The sequence below is a fragment of the Neopelma chrysocephalum genome, unplaced genomic scaffold, assembly GCF_003984885.1.
Source record: "Neopelma chrysocephalum unplaced genomic scaffold, ASM398488v2 Primary Assembly neopelma1_25, whole genome shotgun sequence".
Classification (NCBI taxonomy): Eukaryota; Metazoa; Chordata; class Aves; order Passeriformes; family Pipridae; genus Neopelma; species Neopelma chrysocephalum.
The window spans coordinates 12,734,008-12,760,355 of NW_020897694.1; the positions used below are offsets into that span (position 1 = coordinate 12,734,008).

A 26,348-nucleotide genomic window follows, 5' to 3' on the forward strand; every position below is an offset into this window, starting at 1 on the left:
TGGGCCCAGTCCTGTTTAATATCTTTATTGATGATCTGGGTAAGGGCCTTGAGTGTACCATTAGCAAATTTGCAGATGATACCAAGTTGGGGGGGAAAGTGTATCTGCTGGAAGGCAGAAGGGCTCTTCAGAGGGACCTGGACAAGCTGGAGAGATGGTCTGATTCCAATGGGATGAGGTTCAACAAGGCCAAGTGTCGGGTCCTCCACTTTGGCCACAATAACCCCATGCAGCACTACAGGCTGGGGACAGAGTGGCTGGAGAGCAGCCAGGCAGAAAGGGACCTGGGAGTTTGGATCAACAGGAAGCTGAACATGAGCCAGCAGTGTGCCCAGGTGGCCAAGAAGGCCAGTGGCATCCTGGCCTGGATCAGGAACAGTGTGGCCAGCAGGACCAGGGAAGTGATTCTTCCCCTGTACTCAGCGCTGGTGAGGCCACACCTCGAGTACTGTGTCCAGTTCTGGGCCCCTCAGTTCAGGAAGGATATTGAGGTGCTGGAGCAGGTCCAGAGAAGAGCAACAAGGCTGGTGAAGGGACTTGAGCACAAGTCCTGTGAGGAGAGGCTGAGGGAGCTGGGGCTGTTCAGCCTGGAGAAGAGAGGCTCAAGAAAGACCTCATCACTCTCTACAACTACCTGAAAAGGAGGTTGTAGCCAGGTGGGGGTTGGTCTCTTCTCCCCAGCAGCTATCAGTAAGACAAGAGGGCATGGCCTTCAGCTCTGCCAGGGGAGGTTTAGGTTAGATATTAGGAGAAATTTTTTACAGAGAGGGTAATCAAACATTGGAATGGGCTACCCAGGGAAGTGGTGGATTCTCTGTCCCTGGAGGTTTTTAAGATGAGACTGGATGTGGCACTTAGTGCCATGGTCTAGTAACCACGGTGGTAGTGGATAAGGGTTGGACTTGATGATCTCAGAAGTCTCTTCCAACCTGGCTGATTCTATGATTTTATGATAAGTATCACATTTAAAAACTCCACAAATACCAGTTATGCATTGTCCTCTGCAAGCAGGTTTTTTATATGTTCTAAGGAATGCAAAGTATATATTATCTAGCCTAAATCGCAAAATCTTTAATTAGAGGAGGTACTTTACTGGATGTCTAATTAGAGGAGGTACTTTACTGGATCTGCTGCTGACAGATCTGGAGAGAGAAAAGAAAGAACCTGTGAAATATGTTGGCAAACTTGGCTGCAGTGACCATGAGACAATGAAATTTGAGACAATGAAATTTAAGACAATGGATCCTGAGAAAAGTTTGTAAAATGAAGAGCAAATTACAAGCCTGGACTTCCAAAGTGACTCCTGATGAAAGTCAAACGCAAAAAGGGAGTAAGTGAAAAACGAAAAAAAAAAACAAACCTCCCAGTGGCAGGTTCTGCGGAGGGTATAACTCATAACACAGGAAGATGTCCTTAGGCTGCAGTTAAGTGAATTGGACATATATAAGTCCTTGGAGCAGAGAGAATAAGTTCAAGGCGTAATGTTAGAGGAAGATCTACAATGTCACTGAAAGGCCACTCTCTCTTATCTTTAACGGATCAGACAATTGCAGGTTTGAAATTGACTGGAAAAGTCAATTTCCATGTCCATCCTCAAAAAGAAAGATGTAGACACCTATAGACTGGTTTGCCTCACCAAGATCATGGAGCAAATTTGCCTAGATGCCACGTGCTGGATCACTAAAAACAGTGAGAATAATAAAAAAACTGGAACAAGTTAAGAAGAGAGTAACCTCTGCAAGTGATGATATTAAAAACTAACCGGGTATCACCGCTGCGACCCAGGTTCGATTCCCAGTCCCTCCCGGGCAGATGGAACCCGTTAGCCCTGTGAGGCCATCCATCTATGAGAAGGACACTCTAAACAAACCTACGTCCTGAGGACCTCACTGCCATTGTCCAAGCTTGCTTGGCCCCGGCAGATGAACCTTAGGATTAAAGGGTGGGCTCAGTTCAGCGCAGGCTGTGTCTCACCTAAAAAATCCATTGCGCAGGCTGGAAAGGTAAAAGACCTTTCCCCAAATCTTCGTTCACGAAGATGGGCCATTATTATTATTATGACCTCAATGGTCTAATCTAACCTTGTAGTTGATCCTGCTTTGAACAGGGAGGATTGAATCTGTAATTTCTAGCTTTTTAACAGCCACAGTAAAAATAAGCACCTCTCTGTGCTTGTCCAGCCACATGTGTCTAAAACAACATAGAATAAACACTGTTAAAAATAAAAATAGAAGGAAAATTCAGAATACTCTTCACCTCATTTTATCTTATCAATTCTACAGAATTCAACAGTTGACTTTTCCAGTTCTTCGAGATTTGGACTTTCAGCTGCAGACCACTGAGAAGCAGAAAATTAAATGTAAAGGTCTCTGAAGGTTTATTAGAAAATCTAAATAAGACTCTGACTATTATTTCATGTTCAGTCTTGTTATTAGGGTATTTTTCCAGCTCAAGACTGATTTACATATACTGTAGAATTGAAATGACAAATGTGAAATTAAATTTACTGCTGAAAGGTGGGCATACAAATATGAACACCTGTATTAAAAATAGTGGGGGAACTGAACTAAACTAATTAAAAAAACCCAAACAACTTACATTTTCCTCTGTCTCCTACTCTACAAACTATGCAGGTTGCCAAAATAACTAAAATAGGCAAAAAGTATACTGGTAAAAAATGTATATTTTGTACCGTCCATATGAAACAGGCTGAATGATACCAATTATGGAATATTTATATGGATCTAATAAGTATTTTTGTGTCATTTTAAGAATGTAGATTCAGTCATTTATTTTGCTTTTTCACCTTATATGTGTTGAAAAATGTGAAAAGAAAAAATTGGACTGGTAACTGCTAAGAAGGAACAATAAAATTCCCATTATTTCTGAAAAAAAAAAAGATTTATTTCAGTAATATATAGGAATGTAAAACTGGACACAAATTAGAAGGCCTTAGGTTATTATTCCTACAGTTTTCTTTGTGATGGTAGGCACCTTAAGGCAAATCTTGTAGCTCTTGTAGGAACAATATAAATGCAGATGGATAGGACTGAAGTTTAATGTTATTACATCTGTACTTGATATACCCATAAAGGAAAGATCTTGGCAATTTAGATGAAAATAGCATCAGACCACAGCTACCAGGGGTGCAAAAGGTGCTAGATGCATAATACATTTAACAGTGGTAAAAAGCCTGGAACACAGAAGCTGGATCAGGTGCCAGGTCGCTGGGTAGAAATTACTAAGGACCTAACGGAAACCTGAATACATCCAGGTAAGGGAGGAACAGGAGAAATGGCAGCTCTTAGAAGATAAAAGACTAGAAACAAAGTCTTAAGAATGAAAATTGCTGAAAGAAGAAGAGAAACATTTCTATATCTATTACAGCTACTAATCTGAAAGGGACTCCATTCCATGTGTGCTGCAAACTACATAGATCAATCTGTTACTGCTTGTTAAGTGGAGTTATGCTTCCATTTATTATAATTATTGGGGTAATTTGAATATTTTAATGGTTTCTGTCTTGTTTTACTTTTTAGCATTTGGACAATAACTTTGGCTTTCCAGTCTTGCATATCACACATTTTTTTTTTTTACTTATTGCTATGGGAACATAAAATATCCAATGTTTTTTGTTAAACGGGAATAGTCTCCGTGTCTATATTCACTTAGGGATTCCTGAGTTCAGGAATCCATTGGCTGTTTTTCTGATTTTCTGCTGGGAAATCATAGTCCTGCTCTGAATTTGGTATCTCAGCAGAGAAATCAGGACACAAGTGGGAAATAGATCACCCTTGGTTTGCAACCTTATGCACAGTTCAGATGCAAAAATACTTGCTCACCTGAAAATTCTAAATTATTCTCTGTATTTTAATCGAAACCCTAGGATTTGATTTTTATTTGCATTTGCATCAAAGCCTATCGCTAAGACCAAAATCTCAGTGAAGAGTAACCATTTTAAACTCTAATTTTTATCTAAAACTAAGCATAGTTTCATATATGCTGGCTTGCTTTAATATCACATAATCGTATAGAATTTTATAAATGATAATGTAATTATATTTTTATATCAAAAATTATACGTTTTTCAGTTCATTGAAAAGTACAGGTCATAGGAGAAAGCCTTCAGTATTCCTCTATAAGTGTCTGAGAAACTCTGTACAATAGACTTATCAGAGTATCAGGATCTTAAACTAGAAATTATACAATGTTCAGTGTACCTATACAGCATTTCATTTCAGAAATTTCCATTCTCCTCACATATGGACAGAATCACAGCAGGGAGAATTGTCTGTCACACTCACAATCGCTCTGCTAGTTGAGTGCTACTTGAATGTTTGGAATATGTACAAAACCCCCTCATCTTCAAAACCCCAGCCTTCAAATACATCTTTTGCAGCCCTTATAGTTGTGTCTAAAGCAAGATGGAAGCAGGTATAAGGGGCAATAAAAAACACTGTTCTAACAAATACACATAGCCAAAACATTTACTTTTGTAACTTCCATATTTTATGCTTATTTCCTACCTATGTGCAGGTATCTTGCGGTCCCCAGCAATCAGGATAACGTCACAGAGCTGCTGCTGCTTCAAGTAGCTCTCCATCTTTCTGAAGGTTTGCTCCGCATGGTGAACAGCCTGGTAGAATTCCTCGGAGCTACACGAATCCATGTCACAGTGGGATGGCAAGGAGTGGCTGGCTCCTGACAGTCTGTAAATCACAAGAGAAACTCCACATTGATAAGATGTAACCAGGCTTCATCACAGGCTTCTACAATCTGATACAAGTAGTCAGTGCATCCTTTCCCTGTTCTCATCGCCAGAAGCACAAAAATCTTACTGCATTGGGAGAGAAATGGAAAAAGCAATCCTATCTTTCCACTGTTTCTAAGAGGGCCTACTCTAGTTTACTTTCTCAAATTCACATTCATTTTACATCCTGTGGGAAAGAAAAATAAAATTCTAATTGATTTAATTTGTAATGAATTGTGATTATTTCCACAACAATAAATGACATAGCTACTTTTCAACCGAAAGGCTCATTAAAAGAAAGTAAATTTAGCCTGCAAAAATAATGAAGTCTCTATTAGAAAAAAAAAAAAAAAAGAAGAAAAGAAAACCAGGAGAAAATGTAATTTTTTTTCATTATATAGCCATCTATTCCTAGTTCAAAGTTACTCAGTGCAGTGTTGTACTGGAAAATAAGAAAAAGTGCCAGGTCTAGCTAATACGAGATTTCCAAATTATTCACAACAACTTTTAAAAATAAGCAATGAGATAGTTTCAAATTAATGCTGTAAGATTTTATATATATATATATATATAGATATATGTGTAACTTGTAGTGCTGAAAATTAAGGATTTCAAGATGAAGCTGATTATTTTTTTCTTCAACTAGATATATAGAAAACAGTTTACATAATCAATAGAAGAGCAATAGAAGACATATTTTAGTCCAGCATATGAAACAATATTATAAATTAATTCAAACCAAACTCATTCTATATATATTCTATTGAAAGGTAAATATTAAGGAGCACATAAGAAATGTTGATTATTTATAGTAATAATACAACAGTTTCATTATATAAGGTTTGAATTCAGTAAGTACTATATTTGCAGAATGATATTGAAAGATCCATAAGATAATGCAGTCTAAACTCCTGGCGCTGGAAAAAAATTAAATTCTTAAAAGTCAGCTATTAAAATTAAATGCAGTTATAAAAAAAAACTTTAAAAGAAATGTTGAGATATGCTTGTGATTTACTTTTGAATTATTTTTTGTCCAAAAGTGTTCCACAGTCATTGTATGAGGCTCAATAGGTTTAAGGAGGAAAGGCTACTCCATCTTTCTGTCACAGTAATCTCTAGGCTTCACAGCATTCCTTTAAAGTATCTGGAAGCCTGCATAATTGAAGGTGGCATGCAGATAATTTCACAGGGAACTGACACAGTTACTTTAGGATCTCATCCCACCAGCTATTAAGTGCCATATACAGGTAATAATTCAACTTAATGAGTTATCATTTAAAATTAAGTAATTTCACTTTATTTAAACTTCATTTAAAAGACGTAAATTTACTTTCATAACATTAAGTTGGATCCCGAAAAGTCATCAATTGGTTTAAATTAATTTTTATGCTGCAAAGCTTATGTGTGAGCCTGTCTATAGGAAACTGAACTGGCAAAATGTTATTAAACCTGATTCCTCAACAGAAACAGTTACGAAGTGGTGATTCAGAAAGAAACATTTCCTTAATTCTGTTATAGTTAATCTTGTTATACTGTTAAGTGATTTGTGCCAGATATCTCCCCCTAACAGATCAAACAAACATTGATTCTGTGAGTGGCATAATCTGCTTGTGTGTTCCTCTCTAACCTGGACTGCCACACGTGTTGATCAGAAATCCAAATTTATTCTCATGTCTTTGGTTGATCAACAAATGCTTTCCCAAAAAAAACTCTAATGATAGAGCTAAGCTCATTAGAATGGGTAGTGGGTAGGTATTTCAGCTTCTTTTCTCTTCCTCTTTTCTTTCTTTCTTTCTTTTTCTTTTTTTCTCTCTTTTTCTTTCTTTCTCTCTTTCTTTCTTTCCTTTCTTCCTTCTTTCTTTCTTTCTCTTCACTTTGACTGTAGCCCTACTCAAACTTTAGTTTTGTTGCTGAAGAATTAGAATGACAAGTAACTTAAAAGAAATAAATCAGTTCCTAATAAATGAGGTTGCTAGGGTTAAACAGACACATTTCTTCCTCTGCCCTGGGGAATCTAGAAGTGACAACAACAGCAATTTTGAGAAAGGAAAATAACAGGAATGAGCAGATTTAATGGGTTCATATTGTTTGTTAATTCAGAAAGTAGGTCTAAGTCAGTTTACATTTGAACAGATAGGATGCTAGTCCTGACTCTTTTTGGCTATTCAAAATGCTGTCTTTTCCAGGTCAGAAAAAGAGAAGTACCCTGACTGAATTTACGCTAGTCTTACAAAGTGAGATTGGGCTGCAATGAGCTTAGTCTATTTTGCTCTTGAATTGTTAGATAGTGTTTGCCACAAATTTTGCCCTCTTTCCTGTTTGCCATTTACAAACAAGACTTTCTACTGTCTAACTCAGTATATCTGTCACTTAGCAAGTCAGTAAATGACTGCTCAAAAGCAAGCCCCCAAAGGGCCAGCATATTTTAAATTATTATCCTGAAAAATAGCAAGCAATAAGCTTAGTAGAAGACAATAAGTTAATCTTTTATTTATTGTCTAAGAAAGCCCAGATAAAAAGCCTGCTACTAATCCTATTCAGGAGCTACCTCTGTTTATTACAAAAGCTCTGTCTGCATAATCAATGCTTTAAATGTAGATAGGACCTTGTTCAAGTAGGAATTAGTTAAAGCAAATACCATTTATTTTCTACCAGTTTGTGAAAAGGCATGCATAGGTACTTAGGGCTAATTAGAGATATGAAAATCACATTTTCTTTTTGCATATATTGTTTTTGTCTAGGTGCAGGGAAACTGGGCCCCACATGCAGTGAGATGCTTGTTGATTGCATTCAGCAGCAACTCCTGACACAAATTTGACTGAAAATTCCCTGAGTCTTTAAAAAAAAAAGGAAACAATTCACCTTAGGAAGTTTGTATAGACTAATTTTCAATGTTAAGAACAACTTTTCACCCTCAAAAGAGAAATGCTTTAAAAAGAGCCCAAAGATGTTGAGAAAATCCAGTCTTTGAGCCTTTACAGATCTTAAAATAGTGTAAAGTGAAATAAAAACTTAGAGAATCTACAACATCTGACTCCACAGTGCTCCTCTTTTACTAGAAAAAGCACATTGATTTCAACAAAAATAAAGAAATGAAAACCTTTATCTCATAGTAATGCTGCTAAGGAGTTAAAGAGAAAATGCCAGGAAAAAAAGAGGACCTCACATACAAATTTAGCTACCTGTATCGGTCTTGTTAAGTAGTTAGTAAAACTGTCACTTTTAAGTTGCAAACATTTGAAACCAGCAACACAAACACCAGTAGTTAAACCATATCCTGAATAAATCAAAGGAAAAAATAAAAAAAGTAGTATGAAATACAATTTGAAACTATACTACATTTCTCTGAGTAAACAGAGGCTTAGATTTAGAAATGTTTCCATTCCGGAAATTATATTCATAGAGGTGCAGAAAACAACAGATTCATATCACTGTATATTGCAAAGTACTTTACAGAGTACTTAGGTATTTTAAATACTCAATTGGAACACATTCTTCATTTCACTGAAGATCCTGGCCAAAAATAAAGAACTTTTTAATCAGAAAATATCATTTCATTGCTACTGGAATATCAAATCCTGCTGTTATTTAATTTTTTTTTTTTTCAGTTTTCACTTACGCAGGATTGATCATGCAAACTTATTCAAAACCTGTTCAATGTGATTTAGTGTATATTACTGGGTACATATCCAAAACACAGTCAAGAAAAAAAACATAACCAGTTCTTCAGTGAAAATTACTTTGCTATTTATAACTTGCAAAGCCAGAAGAAATATTCCATATACGAGTGAACAAAATCCACACAATTCTTTCTCTAAAAATTGCTTATTGAATGCTTAGAAATCAATAGCCTGCAGAATTGCAATTACCAAACTAAGATGAACTGTCAAAAGTCATGGCTCTCATTAGCGATCACTTGCAAAAAAAAAAAAAAAAAGTTTTCTTACAGTAACAAGAAGGTTAAAATTCTCTTTGTGAACAAAAGCTATGTTTTTCACTCTGTTACCTGCAATGATATCTGCAACTACAGGCTCTGCCTAGAATTTCAGCAGGTAGAAGTGCCAGATAAAAATATAACGGGAATATCAAATAAGAGTTTTTAGTTATACCCAGTTAGCTCAGAGATGTATTGTTGCTGTCTCAGGGATTCTTTTTCTATGTAAAAGAAAAAATGGAGTCCAGTGCACATTATAAACTCGTTGTTCTTGTTCTATAGAAAAATCTGCATAATGTATCCTTTACAATGACGTTTCCTCCTAAAGGCAATTTGTGAATCAAGATAATTGTAATGTAACTCATTCTTTGGACACCATAAGGCAAAATTCAGTCACTAGGCCATCTGTGTGCCTAGGAAAAATATATGTGAATCCTCTGTTGTTCTGTGTTTCTGAGGGGGTGCTTGAACAATTTGTCTGAGATCACACAATAAACTGGTAGCTAATATTTTGTTTCTCAGGGTTGTAATATTCTTAAGTTGTACAGAAACACAGAAAGGACAATGAGAAGGGACAACTGCACTACACCAAACTGCTTCTATAGAGAAGAAATATATGCCTTGTTTAGTTGCTGACAGGAAAAAAAAAGGCTCAACAAGACAGTTCAACAAAAAGGCAGTACAGTTAGAGAATGAAGGGTTTGTTTGCAGTATGATTTTTCCAGATTACTAATAATATACAAATCAAGGTATGTGTTTTGGTTGAGTTCAAAATACACTCAGCTGGATTTTTTTCTTATCTATGACTCTTCACCAGATAATGACCTAACCTAAGCTCCAAGCGCTGACCTCTCTACTCTCAGTGTGATAAACCAAATAGATAAAGATTTCATAGCCTCCCAAAATACTTCAGTTTTTTAGATTTCAGTTCTTTTAAAAATGTCTTAGTTTTGACTTTGTTGTTGTAAAAATAAAAGATTAAATAAAATTAATTCAATTAATGGACAATTACTAAAAAAATCTAATTTTCTGAAAGCAACTACTTAACAGAGTTCAGTTACATTGATGACAAATGCTGCCACTTCCCTCAGTCTTCCCCCAATTTTTTCTAGAATTTATTACTGTTATTAATGACATGAGGGAAGGAAAGCAGAGTTGCTGGGCCATATTTTAGTGAAGACAGTGGAAGTTATCATCTCAGAAGTCTGAGGCAAAGACTGTTGTACAGGAGGATAATACTACTGGTCTGAGTAGTTAAATGCAACAGGTTGGAGATGTATTTCCCTGTCTTCTTGCAGAGGTAAGCTGTTCACGATGACTACTCATTCTTGTGGCTGAGAAGCAGCCACAAGCAGACAGGTACAGGAAGAACACCAAGAAGTAGCTGCCATAGTGGAAATGAGAGCTCGAGAAATTTATGACAATGTAATGAATACCACTTGCACTGAGTGGTGCTGGCAGACACAGACTTCACACTCACACAAAGCATAGACTTTCAGTTTCCCTGATGTCCAGTTGTTATAACAGCTTATACCAGACGATGAACTGCACTGAGTCTTTGTGAATTACTTAAGTGGTCAAATATAAGATGACAAAATAGCTCTCCTATATAATTTGAATAACTCCCTTATTCCCCCATGCCACCTTTTACCAGGTGACAAACACCATGTTGGAACCTTATAACTCAGTTATAAAAAAATGGACTGAGCTTGAGCCTGAAGACGAGTGTGAATGAACACTGTGATGCATAATCTGTATTTGCACCCCTTGTAGAGGTGAAAAAATGTGAGCAGCCAGAAATACTATCGTTCCTGGGCTACAAAGAGACTCAGGTCATGTGCCTGGCATCAGATGTGCTTCTCAAAAATAGAAATAAGGTTCTGGTGAGTCTGGTTACAACTGAAAGTACTTGCTTTTAGAAACTGCTGAATTGATGGTTGCTTAACACTATTTCACAGTGAAAAAAACAGTAGTATTAAAATTAATGGGAATGGACTTACTTTGATGCATTTTATAAATGAAGAATTCTGCTGAGCATTTCAGAATGATTCTTATATTATAATCTTTATTCACTGATTTTTTTATTATTATTCAAATTCACTCAGTCATAGATAATATTCAGAGTTTCACTAAGTGTGACTTAAAGTCCGTGTCCAGTTCTGGGCTCCTCAGTACAAGAAAGACAAGCAGTTACTGGAGAGGGTCCAGTGGAGGGCCACATAGATGACTAGGGGTCTGGAGTATCTCTCTTATAAGGAGAGACTGAGGGAGAAGGGCCTGTTTAGTCTAGAGAAGAGAAGACTGAGAGGGGATCTCATCAACACATATAAATATCTCAAAGGCAAGTGCCAAGAGAATGGTGCCAGACTCACTTCAGTGGTGCTCAGTGACAGGACAAGGAGCAACGGCCATAAACTAAAACACAAGAAGTTTCACCTCTTTCAGCATGAGAAAGAACTTCTCTACACTGAAGGTGGCAGAGCAATGGAACAGGCTGCCCCAGGAGGCCATGGGGTCTCGCTCTCTGGAGACATTCAAAACCCACCTGGATACGTTCCTGTGTCACCTGCTCTAGGTGACCCTGCCTTGGCAGGGGGGTTGGACTACATGATCTCCAGAGGTCCCTTCCAATCATATCTATTCTGTGATTCTGTAAGTCAAATAAGTGGATAGAATATGAAAGAACATCAAGGCAAAAGGCTAAAAATTAAAATACATTAACTGTCTTTCATAATAGGGACTTAACAGCATTTAACAGCCACACAAGTAACAATCATTGACAGTTTTGTTTTTTCAATTTATAAAATTATTATGATAAATGTATTGACTTGATTTGCTGATCTCCATCATTAAAATAATGTTAAATATTTTACTTCCTATACTATAAGTATACATGATAAAAACATAGAATAGTGGAATTCTGAACTCTGACTTAGGCAGAACAATTAGAGGATGGTTTCAGACTTAGGTACAATAAGCAGTTGACAGATCTATCAATAGAGATCACATAGTATTTTAATGCAGAAGTGATGCACATAAATTAATTTATGGTTTTATCACCACGCATCGTTTATGCACATACTTCCACACAAAACAAGATTTTTACAAATACAGACATTAAAGACTGTAGATTCAGAAACTGATGAAGCCAACACCATACAGGAAAGTTCTAATATACCATGGAGGGAAAAGTCCCATATATTTCAGATATCTCTGGTTGTAATTCCTTTATCAGTAGTGTGTAATTCTCCAACAAATGCAACTTCGTAAAGTCCGTTCAACCAGTGCCAGTGTCACTGACACAGGAGCTCTCTTCTACTTTAGTCCTGTACTACTCTATGAATAATGCAGTCATGGATTATAAAAGAGCAGTGTTGGACTTACTAGTGGGATGGTTAAGAGAGAGAAAGAGAAAAAACCCCCAAACAAAGAAAACAAAAAAAAACCCAAAACCAAAAACAAAAAACACAACAAAAAAAAAAGAGAAAAGAGAAAAGCTATAGGGCATGCTCCCCATTGTGTGACAGTACACAGGCTTTTCCATCCCAGCGCCAGCTGACCACTTCACAGATGTTTGCACTTCTTTCTGTAACAATGCTCTATTTTCTGAATGGATGGCTTGAATTATGCCTAAGAGAGGTGCCTGTGCCATGTGTTAACTATTTTGTCATGACAAATGGCAGTACCTATATGGATAAACTAAGTAAATTAGCTGACACAGTTACTCATTCAGAGCGTGTGCACAAATACATACAAGGATGCAGATCTCTCTTTTATTAGGAGACATTTTCTTCCAGCATTTACTTTATGATGTAGGGACTTTATGTAAACAGAAATCATAAAGGTGAGTGATGGCGATGGCATTCAAAAAAGGACAAGCAAGTATTTTATGAATATTGTGTTTAGTATGCATTTCAATAAAATTTCACTGCGCTATTGTATTACATGCTGATATTCCACAACATAGGTAGCATGTCAGAGCTTGAAACACATTATGACTGCAATGGAAATCATGTCAAAGACCACAGTAAGCTGAATCTTTAAAATTCCTGGCTTAAAATTCTGGTTCAGTTAAATACTACACTTGGTGAGGTGGGAGATCACAACACACATGCATGCACACCTGCCCTTCAGTAAGCTATGTGAATGATTCAACCCATGTCCTGTTGCAAGACAAGCTTTTAGGCAGCTTGCACAGCATTCAGTGGCAAGCACCATGCAATCTCTTCCTGCTATTCATTACAGATCTGTTGAGTGTCATACATCTTTTGGTGACACTCACGAATTTCACGGCCCTGGTATGCCTGCCTGCATCTGCAAATCTGCATATCAGAAAGATATATTTGAAATAAAGAAATAAACTGTAAGTTATTTTGCCCTGCTGTTTTAAAGTGTCAATTCATTTGCTAATCCCAAAACCAGCAATTAAGATTGACAATTTGGTGGATCCCATCTAAGGCAAATTTGATGGTTTCAGCTTCTACACTGCAGGATCACTACAACCCTAGGAATTTAACTCGCAAGCAATTAAGGACTACATGTTCCATAACAGCCACCACTCATTAACCCAGCACATACCCAAGCTATACTCTTCATCCTATTATCAATATGAAAAAGGTCTAATGAATTTTTCATATGCATGCATATTAATAGCCATTAATATTACTTTTGTCTAACACAGTATTTGTAAAATTACTATCTACAGAGGCTGAATTAAATAAAAAGGTAGGTACACACACTTCCAAGTTAAATACTGACCTTAATTTGCAAACTTGTAGGTATGGAACCTCCAGTCAAAGCCTCAATATTATGTACAGTTACAGAGAATTACAGGGCAGCCTGTGGCATAATTAGTGCTTATGTTATAGAATAGAAAAAAACCCCCACTATCTACTATCTATTCTATCTTTTCCATGTTACTGTTTGTGATTTGAAGATGTTTTACATTTTTTATCCAAAGTATGACACAAATATAGAAACAAAACCTGGAATTCAGATTTTTTTTGGTCCATTAAAGGAAAGTTATTTCTTTGTACCCCTCTGCTTTTTATTTTTTCTTGAAAGATGAAGTAGATGAAACACTTTTCCCCCTTTACTTCACAGACTAGTCAGTAGACTGCCAAATTAGGTAAGACCTTTCACTGGAGGAGTAATCAAGAGCAGAGCATGAGTGCCCTCACCACATAATTAACTGCAAACAACACAGAGAAGCCAGACCTTTGTGATCAAGCATTTTGCACAGGGCATACACAAATGTATTAAAACAGATGTGAATGTTTAACTTCTTTAAAGAGATACAGATATGAGACAGTCTTGCCTGGTACTCCAAAACAGATGAAGACACTTCCAGAAGCACATATTAAAAAAAAGCAAGATTTAAAGAAAGGCATTTCTTCTCCTCACCTGCCCTAAACTGGATAGTTTATGAGGACTCTCAGTATGATGGATCTCTGCTTTGTGGTACTTAGCCTTTTGCATTAAACATTTAAGGAACCTGAGTATCTTTTTTAATTGTAGGAACTCAGCGTTAGGCATTTCAGTACTTAAAACGGCAGCAACAGTCTCCTTTGGAAGCCGAGCTCCAGGGATGACAAAAGGAATGTCTAGATTTCTGACCTATGCTTCTATCTATATTCAATTAAATGCAACACTGGTGTATGTGAAGAGGGATGCCCAGGAGTATTTTGTAACAACACTTCTGGGTGCGTTCCTCCCATTGTGGGGTTCCATTTCCGAAGGCTTGAGGTGGATGGGGAAGGGGTTACTCCAGCTCCAGGGGTTTCTTCAGGGTCCTGGACGCATGGAGGGGTTAGGTGCTCACCCCTCCCCCCACCCACGAGGTCCCATGGCTCCTGAAGAGACAGCACACAGCTCGTGGAGAGGAGGCGAGAGAGGGAGTTTGTTGTGGTTAGGGGTTTATAAAGCTTTTGGGAGGGTCAAAAGGGACCATGTAAGGTAAGGGGTCTTACAAAACACCAATCAGGCAGGGAACAACCAAATAAGGAAGGGGTTAACAAGAGACCAATGAGAAGATTTCTTGATATCTTCTCAGGACATTCCTGAGACAGAGATAAGAACTGGCCGTGGGGGATTTTGGGAAGAAGAAACATGAGTTAACACAGGGACCAGAAAAAGCCATTTTGAAACACACTCAAACCACAGCTTCCCATACAGGGCAGATTCACTGCCACAAACACTGATTTCTGCTTATGTTTCTGATTTTTTTCTTAGGCTATTGTATCACAGCAATTTTTTTTGAGGCCATTCTCTTTCTTTTTCTTTTCCACTTTTTATTTAGATAGAGAACAAGAGGAACAAACTGCAGGTCATATATATAGAGATAAAAGCTATTCACATCTTTTGCATATCTTTGATGATCGGACATAAATTGCATAAATTCTCTTGTCTCGGGACACCTTTAAAACAGCTAGCAATGATTACTTGGCTATATTTTATCTTTAATCCATATGGATTATTCATGAGTTTGTCAAATGTTTTAAAAGTACGTGCTTCTCTAACAAAATACGTAATCCCTCAATTTCTCAGGTCTGCAGAATTTTAAGCGTGCACTTCCAACTAGCTTCAGTGAACACCACACCACTTCAAAATTAAGAATTAATTACTAGAATAAGATTTATATTAATCAGACTCGTTATATATCAGGCTAATCTATATTGTCACTGTTTGCATCTCAAAAAGTGCTTGTCTAGTCAAACCTGAAGTCTACTTGATTTTTTTTTTTTGCATGTGCTTGTTTTTGCTTTCTGAATGTGTCTTCAAATGTCAAGCTAATTTCAGTGGATACAGACAAATTTGCAGAGCCTTCCATTTCCTGACTATCTGAATCAAACTCAGTGTACATAGAATACTGTAGCTGTGAATTATATTAACATTCAAATAGTAGTTAAGACCTGAGATTAGTAGATTTTTTTTATACTTACTTATTTCTTTAACTGTGGGATAGAAACAAAATTCTAGTTCAACTATAATCGAAAAAATAAAAGATTAAAGTTCATATGGATTAAAAGAAATGGTTTAAAAATATTACATCTTTAAGAACCCCTGAAATGTTTAAAAAACTATCAAATAGCATCAAGATATGATTACCAAAGTGAAATGCTGAACAATTTCTCAAACTTTTTAGACCATTCCAGAATCAATTACATTGTTTTATCATGGGTTACTAATTCAACATAAATAACGTGATATCTATCAGACTCAATTTCTCTGGAAAGATACTTAAAAATGACCAATGATTGTAGAATATATCTTTACCTATTTCTCTAGTCATATAACTTGTTAAAAGAAAAATATCTGAAAATGTGCAATTATATCTTGTACCATTTTAAGTCATGAATGTTCTCTTCATCATAATGCCAGATATCAAAATATATTAATTATATTCTATTATAATAATGTTATAAATTATAGCAGTGCATTTGAATACTACAACTTATTAGTCCTTCTTGATCAATCTAATATTCAATGGAAATGGGAAGATTAATATAAAAATAGAGACTAGAAATGTACTTTTCATCAACCTACTTTAAAAATATCTGTAACCCTGTTTACAACTGCACCCCAGATTAAAAAGAAAGTTTTTCATTGATTTCTTTCTCATTCTTTAGATTAAATGCAAATACAATAGCAAATATCTGAGTGCCTTACAAATAAAAACATAAAAGCATTAAAGGCAACTTAAATTATTTTTTAAACTAAAATGTAGACATTACCCAAATTCAGTAGTAAATGACATTTTAAAGCCTATTTTGATGAAAGTAATCTTGCTTAAACAAATAAAGTCCTAAGAATGTATTTAGTGCTGTTCCTTCACATGAATCAGAAGATATAGAAAATCCTGCCTACTGTAAAGAGCAGTCTTCTATGCCTCAGACATGAGCAAGCTACAACCAACATCCTTTTGGGCTTAAACAGCCAAAATTCATGCAGAATGTCTCCAAGTAGGTACTACGGTCTTTTGCATTCATATTTAGAACTTTTTTTACTACATCAGTTCAAATAGAAGTTATATACATATATGCTGTCTTCACCTGTGCTTTCTAGTACACCTTCAAAATTGTCAAATTAAACCAAATTAAACAAATTTTAAAAAATTAAATATTTAAAAAGTGAAAAAATGTTGTTCCACACATGCAGGATACATAGAAAAACACAAAATTTGTTTTTTCAACAAGTCAAACATAGTAATCTATAGAACAGCAACACAGAAGCTCAACTAAGATTTTTCTTCAATCACTTTAATACTAGTCAAGCTTCAGAAATAATAATACCATAAAACTGGATTTATAACAATGAATTCACATTGGCAAAATAAAACCAGTCCTATTGCACGTCTGGCCTCACCATGTTTCATATGCAGCCCAGATGAGTGTGTTAGCATAGGGTATCTGAGAAATCTTTTAACCTGTAAGGTCATTGGGACTGTTCACTTCTGGTCTTAAATTTGAATAGCTCTAGGGTAATCTCACATCAGTAAAAGTGACATGGCAAGTTTATCTCCTCAGGGTTTGTTGCTATGTGTCACCATTTTTGCTGCCAGAATACTCGTCCATATCAGAAGTTTGAGGGAGAGGGAAGAATTAAATTAACAGGGAAACCTGCCATTAGCTAAAAATATAAAATAAAATTTTAAAAAGGTGAAAAAAAGATTAAAAAATGAACCTCAACTACAGGTAACTGCTCTCACCTGAAACAGTTTAAATAGCTCTATGATTTGTATAGATGCCTTTCTAGTCCTGTGCATTGCCCTGGTATGTTCATTACTTATTCAATTCAACACCTAATATTCATTAGCTATTGCAAGCATTATCCACTGTCATACACATTTATTTGGTTGAGATTATTTTGCTGAAAAGCCATTCCCAGTCATGACTGAATGTTTCCATATTTTTGGCAGCTGTAAGACAAAACAGAAGGTATTAATGCCATAATTACTAGCCTATCTCTAAGAATGATATAGGTGCAACAATTTTTCACTATTGAAATCGCTGCCTGAGATGAGTAGTTTACACAATGTATAGTTACAGAGACCTAATTGTGGAATTCATTTCTTTTAGCTGTCACTTAAAAATTCAAATTCCATAAAACAGTTTTATAAATGGACTACATCAAACTATCCTATACATGCTTAAGGGCAAAATGTAACAATTAGGGAATGTTATAGCTGAGTCTCTTGGCCAGAGATGACTCTAGGCTATAAGAGTTTTATTGTCAGCTTTCTTCCTGCACCTGAGCAACTCACATACCCAAACTTAGCAGATAAATCAATCCCTATAAGCAAGTCCCAGCTTTCATTAGGAGTGCTGTAAAACAAACACAAAGGTTTCCGCCTATCTTATTCTAAAGGGAAGATAAATTGTCTACCACTTTACGCTATGCAATATTTTCTTTCAACAAGCAGCAATGTTAACAATAATTACTTGATTCTGCATTTCTTTCATGGCTTATGAATAAAACACTGGCATTTTCAACCAAAAGTCAGGAAACTTTACCCCACATCAGTAGATTCTAAACTAGACCCATTTTTTTTTAATAGATGAAGATCTTTAACTGCTCAATAATGACAGACTAAAGCAGCACACCTGTACTTTTTGATTTTTGTTACAGTGGAGTACAATGTCTCTATTTCCAAATTATTTTGACAATCTGAAAATTAATTATCATTACATTTCAGTAGTCAGAAATTAAAACAGGAGTTACTAGTAAACAGGGTAATGAACATGTATATCTTCTCTGTAGACTGTGTGTGAACATATTAAAGCAGTTATCAATAAAACTTTGTTGGATGACTGCAATCATTGCATACCATATATCATGAAATTAGGTACAGTTATGTATGAGACTGACTTTTATTAATGAACTATACCTGCTAATGATTTTGATTTCTGCCAAGTTTTGCTATGATTCAATTTAAAATGTTGATATGTGCATGCATGCTAATTTTGGGGTTTCTCATCTGTTGTATTTGGTCATCTGTCAAGTATGCATTATGCTGTTGACAGGCATGGATTCCCAAGATTCATATTTCATTGAAGCTCTTCCTGTGTGCTTGGCATAATTTTTTTTCTCTCTGTCAAAAAGAGAGATTCATTTAGCATTTATGATATGAAATCTCTCAATCATAGCATGTAATTGCGACAGATTGCAAAATACTAGTCATTCTTTCTAGACAGACCTTTCCTATTTAAAACACCACCACTGACAAGGCACTAACTTGGATGACAAGGTGGATGTCTCCAGTAGCTGGGCTCAGACACCCCACTCTACCCAGTTGCTGGCAGCTGGACATACCAAGGTCACAGGCCACTCCAGTTGCTAGTACAGACCCCCTCTCTCTCATACACAAAGAAACTTGTTTCAGTTCACCAGTCCAAAGAGTCTTAATGTAAGACACATCAAAAAGTTACTGAAAAAATATGTCAACAGCTATTAGTGTATAAAGGACCACAAAATTGTGCTTCTCCCTTAGGAAATAATGAGTAATCCTCAGGTTAAGCCAGATTTCTTCATATAAAGCAACATATAAGGCTCCTCAAGCAGTAGAGGAAAACTTACAAATACAGCATTAAGACCGTTCTTACAGTCCTTTGGTGGTGTCTTGAGACATGAAAACTCCAGGTTCCATTTTCCTAAAAGAAAAGTAGAAACCTAACCTTTTACCCTTATTTTCCACACTTGAGAAAAACATTGAATGAAGAGAGAGCAGACCCTGGTGTATCTGGTGTGCTTGAACGTTTTCTCCTCTGGGTTCTCCTTTGACTCTAATCTATTAGGAATTTGTTCTTAATTTTATATAAATTGTAAACATGCCTGTTTATACATTTTTGTGCATAATACAAATGTATTTGGTATGTGTGAGTTTTCATATTTACATATACATTTGCATGTATGTACATATGAACATATACATATGTACAGACATATACAATTTGCTCAGCAAGAATTTTTGCATAGCACTTTTTGATTTTTAATTGTCATTGCCATTGCACATTATTATGTTAATTTTTAATTTAACACAAAAAATTATCAGTGCAATTAAAAAGAAGGAATGAAAGTAAAATTGTATTGAGTTACACATGCAGGAGAAATTTAGTAAGGTCAGTGATAATCTGTGAAGCTTCAAGTGATTCACTGTGAAGTTCATCTATTTCACATGCATTTTGCACAATAATTACAACCACAGCTGGTAATTAAAGCATGGCTTTTTGACCTCCTCTAGACTGGATAGCTGTAATAAGCTATTCTTAACAATGCTTTAAAAGGAAAGAAAAAACTTCCAAGGATGCATTGTGACCTGACTGCATTGCAAACTGCATCATCTGTCTATCGATTTCCTGGTACAGTTCAAGATCTATTAGGGGTCTCAAGGATTGCATGGTTAAGACATTTGTTGTCAAAAGATACCAGTAATCCACTGTACATCGGTTCAGCAGAGTTCAGCTAATGAACTCATGGTAGCATTATCTAGATTGGATTTTATGCCAAGCTATTCTCAACAAGAGATTTTTGTTCACCTATTATTGAAAAATGAAAAAAAAAAATTCTTACAATGTATTTTCATATGTGATACATTTAGGAAGGTCATATAAATAAAGCAAATGACTGCTTTAGTTTTCTTACACATGAAAATAAAATGGATTAAAAGGTTAACACCAATGTAACACAGCATGACTTTATATGACCCTTTATACTAATTTACACTTACCAATCTAATATTTCCATTAAACTCAAATATTATCTAGATATATTCTGCACAGTCACCATTACTGTTCTTAAAAGAATGCTGGCATTATTAACTACATTTTAGTGATGGAGAAACTGTGTCATCAGTATATGAAGTGGTATTTCCAAAAATCTACTACCTGGCCAAGAAAAAATGAAGCAATAAATGCCAGAATTAACCAGATCGTGTTTGTAGTTTATCAAAATGCTGTGGTTTATGTAAATAATCTAATGTAGGCAACCAAACGTAATAAATTTCAATAGCTTCATCCATATTAGTAAAAAAACTATATCGGAACTTGTCTTTGGCATAGCTAATACCCACTGTGCTAAAATCTTCCTGCCCCAAAGCATGTTGATTTTCCCTATCAGGAACTATCCCTGGGCTGTGCTATTTTTTAGATCCTGCCCAGACACTGGGACAAACCCACATCATGAAATTTGCCTGCAGCTAAATGGTGTAGGTGATAGGAGGCTGCTTGAGTTTGTGCCTTGGTCTGTATTGTTTACAGTACAGACATAGCCAGATGCTATTATTCCCCAATGAATCCTAAGTTCATCACAGATCACACAGAAAGCAAAAAGGTGTCTACTGAATTGGCCTTTATATTTTAACATAATTTTCAAGTAACATTTTAAATGAAAGATCCCAGAAACAAATAACTAACAAGTATGTGATGCTTTCGTTAAAAAATAAATAAATAAATAAATAAATGGCATTTCTTTCAATTACACCATCCTTCCCTTACCACAATTTTTGCTGAATTTAATAATTATCATATTAAAACTTCTATATGTCATAATTTTATTTGGAATAATATATTTGTCATGTTTTGCAAAGCCTTGCAATAGTTGAAACATAGAGTCATAAAATCACTTAAGTTGGAAAAGGCACTTAAGACCACTGAGTTGATTCCTTTTTTGTGTTTCAGCATGGCTTGAGGTGAGAAGCAACAGCATTTAGTATATTGATTGGATGGAATGTATTTTGAAAGTTCTTGGAGGATCTTTTACAGAAAGGAAAAGGATTTGTCTCATTTGTCGTATTGTGTATTCTTGAAAGTCCGTGTGTTCAAACATACTGGCAGATTATTCTGAGTTACAGACAAACTAGCTTCAAAGGCCACAAGCAAACAGCTTAAGTACATTAAACCAAGGAACTAATTTAAAGAACAATAATACAAACAATGTATAGAAAATAATATTTTAAAAAATCAAAGCATTTAAATAATTAAAAGATTTAGATTATTTTATTTACTTTGTCATAGGTAAAATGGCCGGACACTTGAGTGTTCAAAATTCTTTACAAGCACACTGTCATTCTTTACTCAGGGAAGTTCTCCAAGAAGGAAAGGGAAAAAGAGAATGCTACAATAATTAGCAAAGGGAAAGGAAGTACTCCTATCTTAACAGAAATCATAATGTTAATCCATCTAGTAAGGTTTTCCTTTGCAGTCCAACATCCACTTTTCCCTGTCAGCACTTACTCATTAGCACAGGTATATTTTGCATCCAGATTTGTGGAATAATTTTGAAAGGGCAGACATCAAATAGATTTTTGCATAACTGCAATATCAACACACAAAAAAATTCCAACGTGCCAGAATTGCAAATCTAGCAGGATAACTTCTGGGGTACATAAAGTTATGTACTACTATCAAGTATATTTTACTTTTAAAATTAATTAACTTTGTATCCTTGGAAAGCGATTTTACTTAATTTTAGAAGGATGATACAGTTACTTAATCTATTTAAAGGTTTTGGGATGAAAAAACAATTATACACAAAACATTTCCACTCTCAGACAAAATGGATGTGCATTCAATTGCTAGTAGCTTTTATAATCAAAAAAGAAAAAAAAGGAAATACAAGCTACTGTTGTTAAGTGGAAAAAAGCAATTAAAAAAAATTCAATTGAAATCTAACCCTTATCCTTTCCATTAAAAAAAACCAAAACAACAACCCCAAACCTGCCTAGCATGAGAATGTTCTTATTGTCCTAATACTGTTTTGACAACATACAGATATGAATCATGGTATAGTACTTATGCTTACATACCAAACCATCAACTATTCTACTGCTGGAACCAAAAGCAGCCAAAGAGTATATTTATGTTTTATTTTATGATTAACGTTTTACCTTAATTCAATTCCAGCTCTCATTGCTAAATTCCTAACTCCAAATTATTATACTCTAGTTTAGAGCTTTAAGCCCAAGAGACACAAAAACAGAGCAAATACAACCTCCTCATCAAGCTCTATTATGCTGCCTAAATGGATTGTAATTCACAGGTGAAACATGTTATATCAAATGACCCCTAATGATCTTAGCAGGTGTTTATTGCCATGCCCTGTCAACGCCTGAAACAAACATAAATTTACCCTTTCTCTTTATTCCTGGAAATACTGTCTTAGCAGTGACTTGCCTCTTACATAAATTTTGCAAATGTGTGCAACAAAAGTAGAGACCTAGCAGATTTTAAGAACCAAGACAGCACATACTATAACCTTTCATCAGTTCATCCTTGGTTGGTTGAAGAGGGATACAGCAAGGAAGAAAATAATGCCAGGTAAAATCTGCTGCAGGGTGAACAAAATCCAAGGGATATAAGCTTAAGTTAAGAGTTCATTACAATGAGATGCCAAACAGAATGCCTACTAATTCCAGAAATTCTCAATCTCTCTTTTCTTCCTTTAGTCTTTTCTTTCTCTTGTGGGTAACTTAAAACCAGTAAGTTGTGTTTTACTAAAATTGATTGCTTTGTGGTGGGTGCTTTTGTGAACTGGGTCTTTTTGCTGGGTGTTTGGGGAAATATTTCTGCATTGGTTATAGGTTATCCCTCTAAAATCTTTTGCCAAAATATCTCATTTTCTCACTAAACCAAAAGAAATTTTCTTAGAGAAAACGTAGCAGCGTTTTCTCCGGACATGAATTCGAGGTAATAACAAACTAAAGGCTTTTCAAAAGTTTGGTAAGTAAACTTAAAAGTCTTAAATGTGAGTAATATTCCAAATTAAGCGCGAGGCTTAAAACTGGAGTGTTACAGCTGTAAAATTGGAAAAGGCATACAGCATAAGGAAGACTGCCTCATGATTGCAGACTAACACCAATATAAAACAGTGATGAAGAGATATATAACCATTCCAGGCTTATTCATCTACTTGTCTTTGGGAAGAATCACAGAATCACTTAGGTTGGAAAAGACATTTAAGATCGTTGAGTCCAACTGTTAAAAGTAACAGTCCTTAGTGGGTCAGGGTAAGAGGAATCTGTTCAGACAATGGGAGATCTGGGTCTTGTGCCCAGAACCCTGGGTTCTGTACCTATAGCTGTCCAGACCAGGAAAGCTTTTTATTGGTTTGATTACACATTATTCTGAACCAGAAGTCCTCTCTAGCCATCACTGGCCATTGACTTTGACTATTGACTATGTTATACCATGTAACTGAAATGTGTTACTTATGGCTTTAGAGAAGATCACGTAGAAGGAATTTCCATCAGTGGCTTGTTCTGAAGCTTGAAATGTAGTATTATGCATAAGTGATATTATATTTATCTCAACAAAAATCCAACAGTATCTGTTCTGTGGAATGATCTTATATTGCTGTCCATTCATAATTCTCCTACTTTATAAATGGACAAAGAGCACAAAGCCTATTTCAGTGTACTTCATATCACATTTGCCTGCTATACATTTCCAAACCATAATCACCTGATTGTTTTGAGTCAAAAGAAATTCTCCTTCCTAAACATATCGTTGAAGGATTCTTAATGAAATTGCTACTACAGTGCATTTTCACAACTCTGCCTTTATAATTTGTCTTGAAACTTTAAAGTATACAACGCCAAGCTTAATCTTGGCAGGAAAAAAAATTAATTACAATAACATTTAATTTTGGGATGCTTCATTTCAAGACCAAGGACCTGAAACAGCGTTTGCCTTCGCCAGCCTCCCTGCACTACTTTTAAGCCTTGTAGAAATAAAGACTTAGCCATCAGTTGACTGGGTTAATTTTCCCAAGCTTTTTATGTGTTTTTAATATATGTTTGTTCTGAGCATACATTTTACGTATATTGAGGATCTGTGTATTCTAAAGGATTCAAACTCATATTCATAATTAATCTCTTAAAGCTCTTTAAGCTGTTCTGTACCATCTTGTCAATAGCAAGCACATCTTTGATGGAAACAATTAATCCCACTACTTTTACAAATATTGGGAAAACACATTTATTGTTTAATATACCACACATATTTAAATATATTATTTCTTTTAACCATAATCACTTTTCCCCCCAATTATTTTTCTTCAGAGCTATTTGTCTGTCATGGTTTTAGAGCCCAAAATCCAGTTCCCTTGTTCTAGCTCCCCTCCCACATCTCAACCCAGTGTGAGATGGGTTTTCCAGACAAAAACACAAGACTCAATATGGGGGGAAGGGAATTATATTACAGTGACTGTACACATGAATAAATAGTATAATACATTACATACAATCTTAAATCTATCTCTACCATGACATACAATATTTACAATGGGCCAAATCTCTTCTCCCTTCCAAATAAAAGTCCAGGAGGGAAGAAGAAGAAAAGACCCCTTCCAGTCTCTGAGCAGCAGATCTCTCTAGGGCAGCAGTGTCTCTCTCTTCCAATGCAGCAGTTGCAGTTGGATCTTTGCCAATGCACACGAGGGGGTCTCCAAGCCCCTCGGCCCTCCATCTTCAAAACGAGGGTCTTTCTGTGGACTGCGTTTCCCAGGACAAAGGGCGTGTCACCACGGTCATATCGCGAAGCACAGGGGTCTTCGCAACAGTCCTTAACGTCAGGGGACTCAAGCACCTTTGCAGAGCTCCCATGCTCTGCCTCAAGATGGCTGCTAGCTTCTCTGAAGCTGCAGCAAGGGGGGGCCAAGGTCACCCCACACACACACATTCCTTTGGCCGTCCTGGCTGAGCTCTCAGGACAGTCTGAGCTTCTTAGCTCCTCTCTGCAGTGCATACTGCACTCCAAGACTCTTTCAAGTGAGTCTGATCATCCTCCTCTCTCTTGGAGGAGTCTCCAGGGAGTTTGGGGAGTTTTGGTTGTTCAGTTCTTACCCAAACTCTCTCTCTGTCTCTCTCCATCGGAGATCTCTGTGTCTTCCTGCTCGGCAGCTCTGCTGCTTCTTCTTACCTGCTTGGCTCTTTGCCACTGCTTTTCGGACGCTGCTGTCTCTGCTGCTGCTCTGTCTGCTCACTCACGGTGGAGAAAACTCCTTCAGCTTCTCAAGTCACAGACCTCAGTCCAGTCTGACACTGTTTCTGAGTTTCTATGACCCCAGCTGGGGGCTGGGGGGCCGAGGCCCCCCAGAGGGGCTTCGAGCCCCTTCCTTGTGGCTTACAACATGGCTACTACTTCTTCTATCAACAAGAACTACCAGTACAACTACCTCTTTTCTGGTCCAGAGATATGTTTATATTTTGCAGGAGCGCTGACTGCGTCAAACCCCAAGGGTCACCACCCCCTGGGGGTTACCACTTTCTTAGCTTCAGGGGGAAAACCTGGTTCAAACCACTACATTGTCCTTCTACAGATATGTCTTTAGTATTCACTTTTCAGCACAGCTCAATCATCTCACTATTATTCCCTTTTATTTTTTTAAACTACCTCACATTACTTGCTTACTATTTAGAATTAACCATTCCAAAATCTTAAGATTCCTTGGCAGAATGCAAATAATCCAAAGTTCTGTTTTAACACCTAATTGGATACTCTAAATATACAATTATACTTTGGTATAAATCTTGAATGGCATGCTTTAGCAGAGCTGAATCTCCTCTCTTCATGATATCTATGAATGTCTGACTCCATATCTTTATGAACCACTCTTCATCAGATTGAGCTAAACACTGCTCTTTGGAGGAGCATGTTCCCCCATTGATTG

General features: G+C 36.2%; 1 protein-coding gene across 3 annotated transcripts in view; it reads right to left on the reverse strand.

Moving 5' to 3' along the window:
* The window catches only part of KLHL1 (kelch like family member 1), a 207,031-nt gene that overhangs the window by 140,759 nt on the left and 39,924 nt on the right, over nucleotides 1-26,348 (reverse strand). For all 3 annotated transcript variants that reach the window (XM_027674508.1, XM_027674507.1, XM_027674509.1), the window contains exon 2: nucleotides 4,527-4,709. In XM_027674508.1, the coding sequence (XP_027530309.1) occupies nucleotides 4,527-4,709 (183 nt within the window). The remainder of the gene's footprint in view (nucleotides 1-4,526; nucleotides 4,710-26,348) is intronic.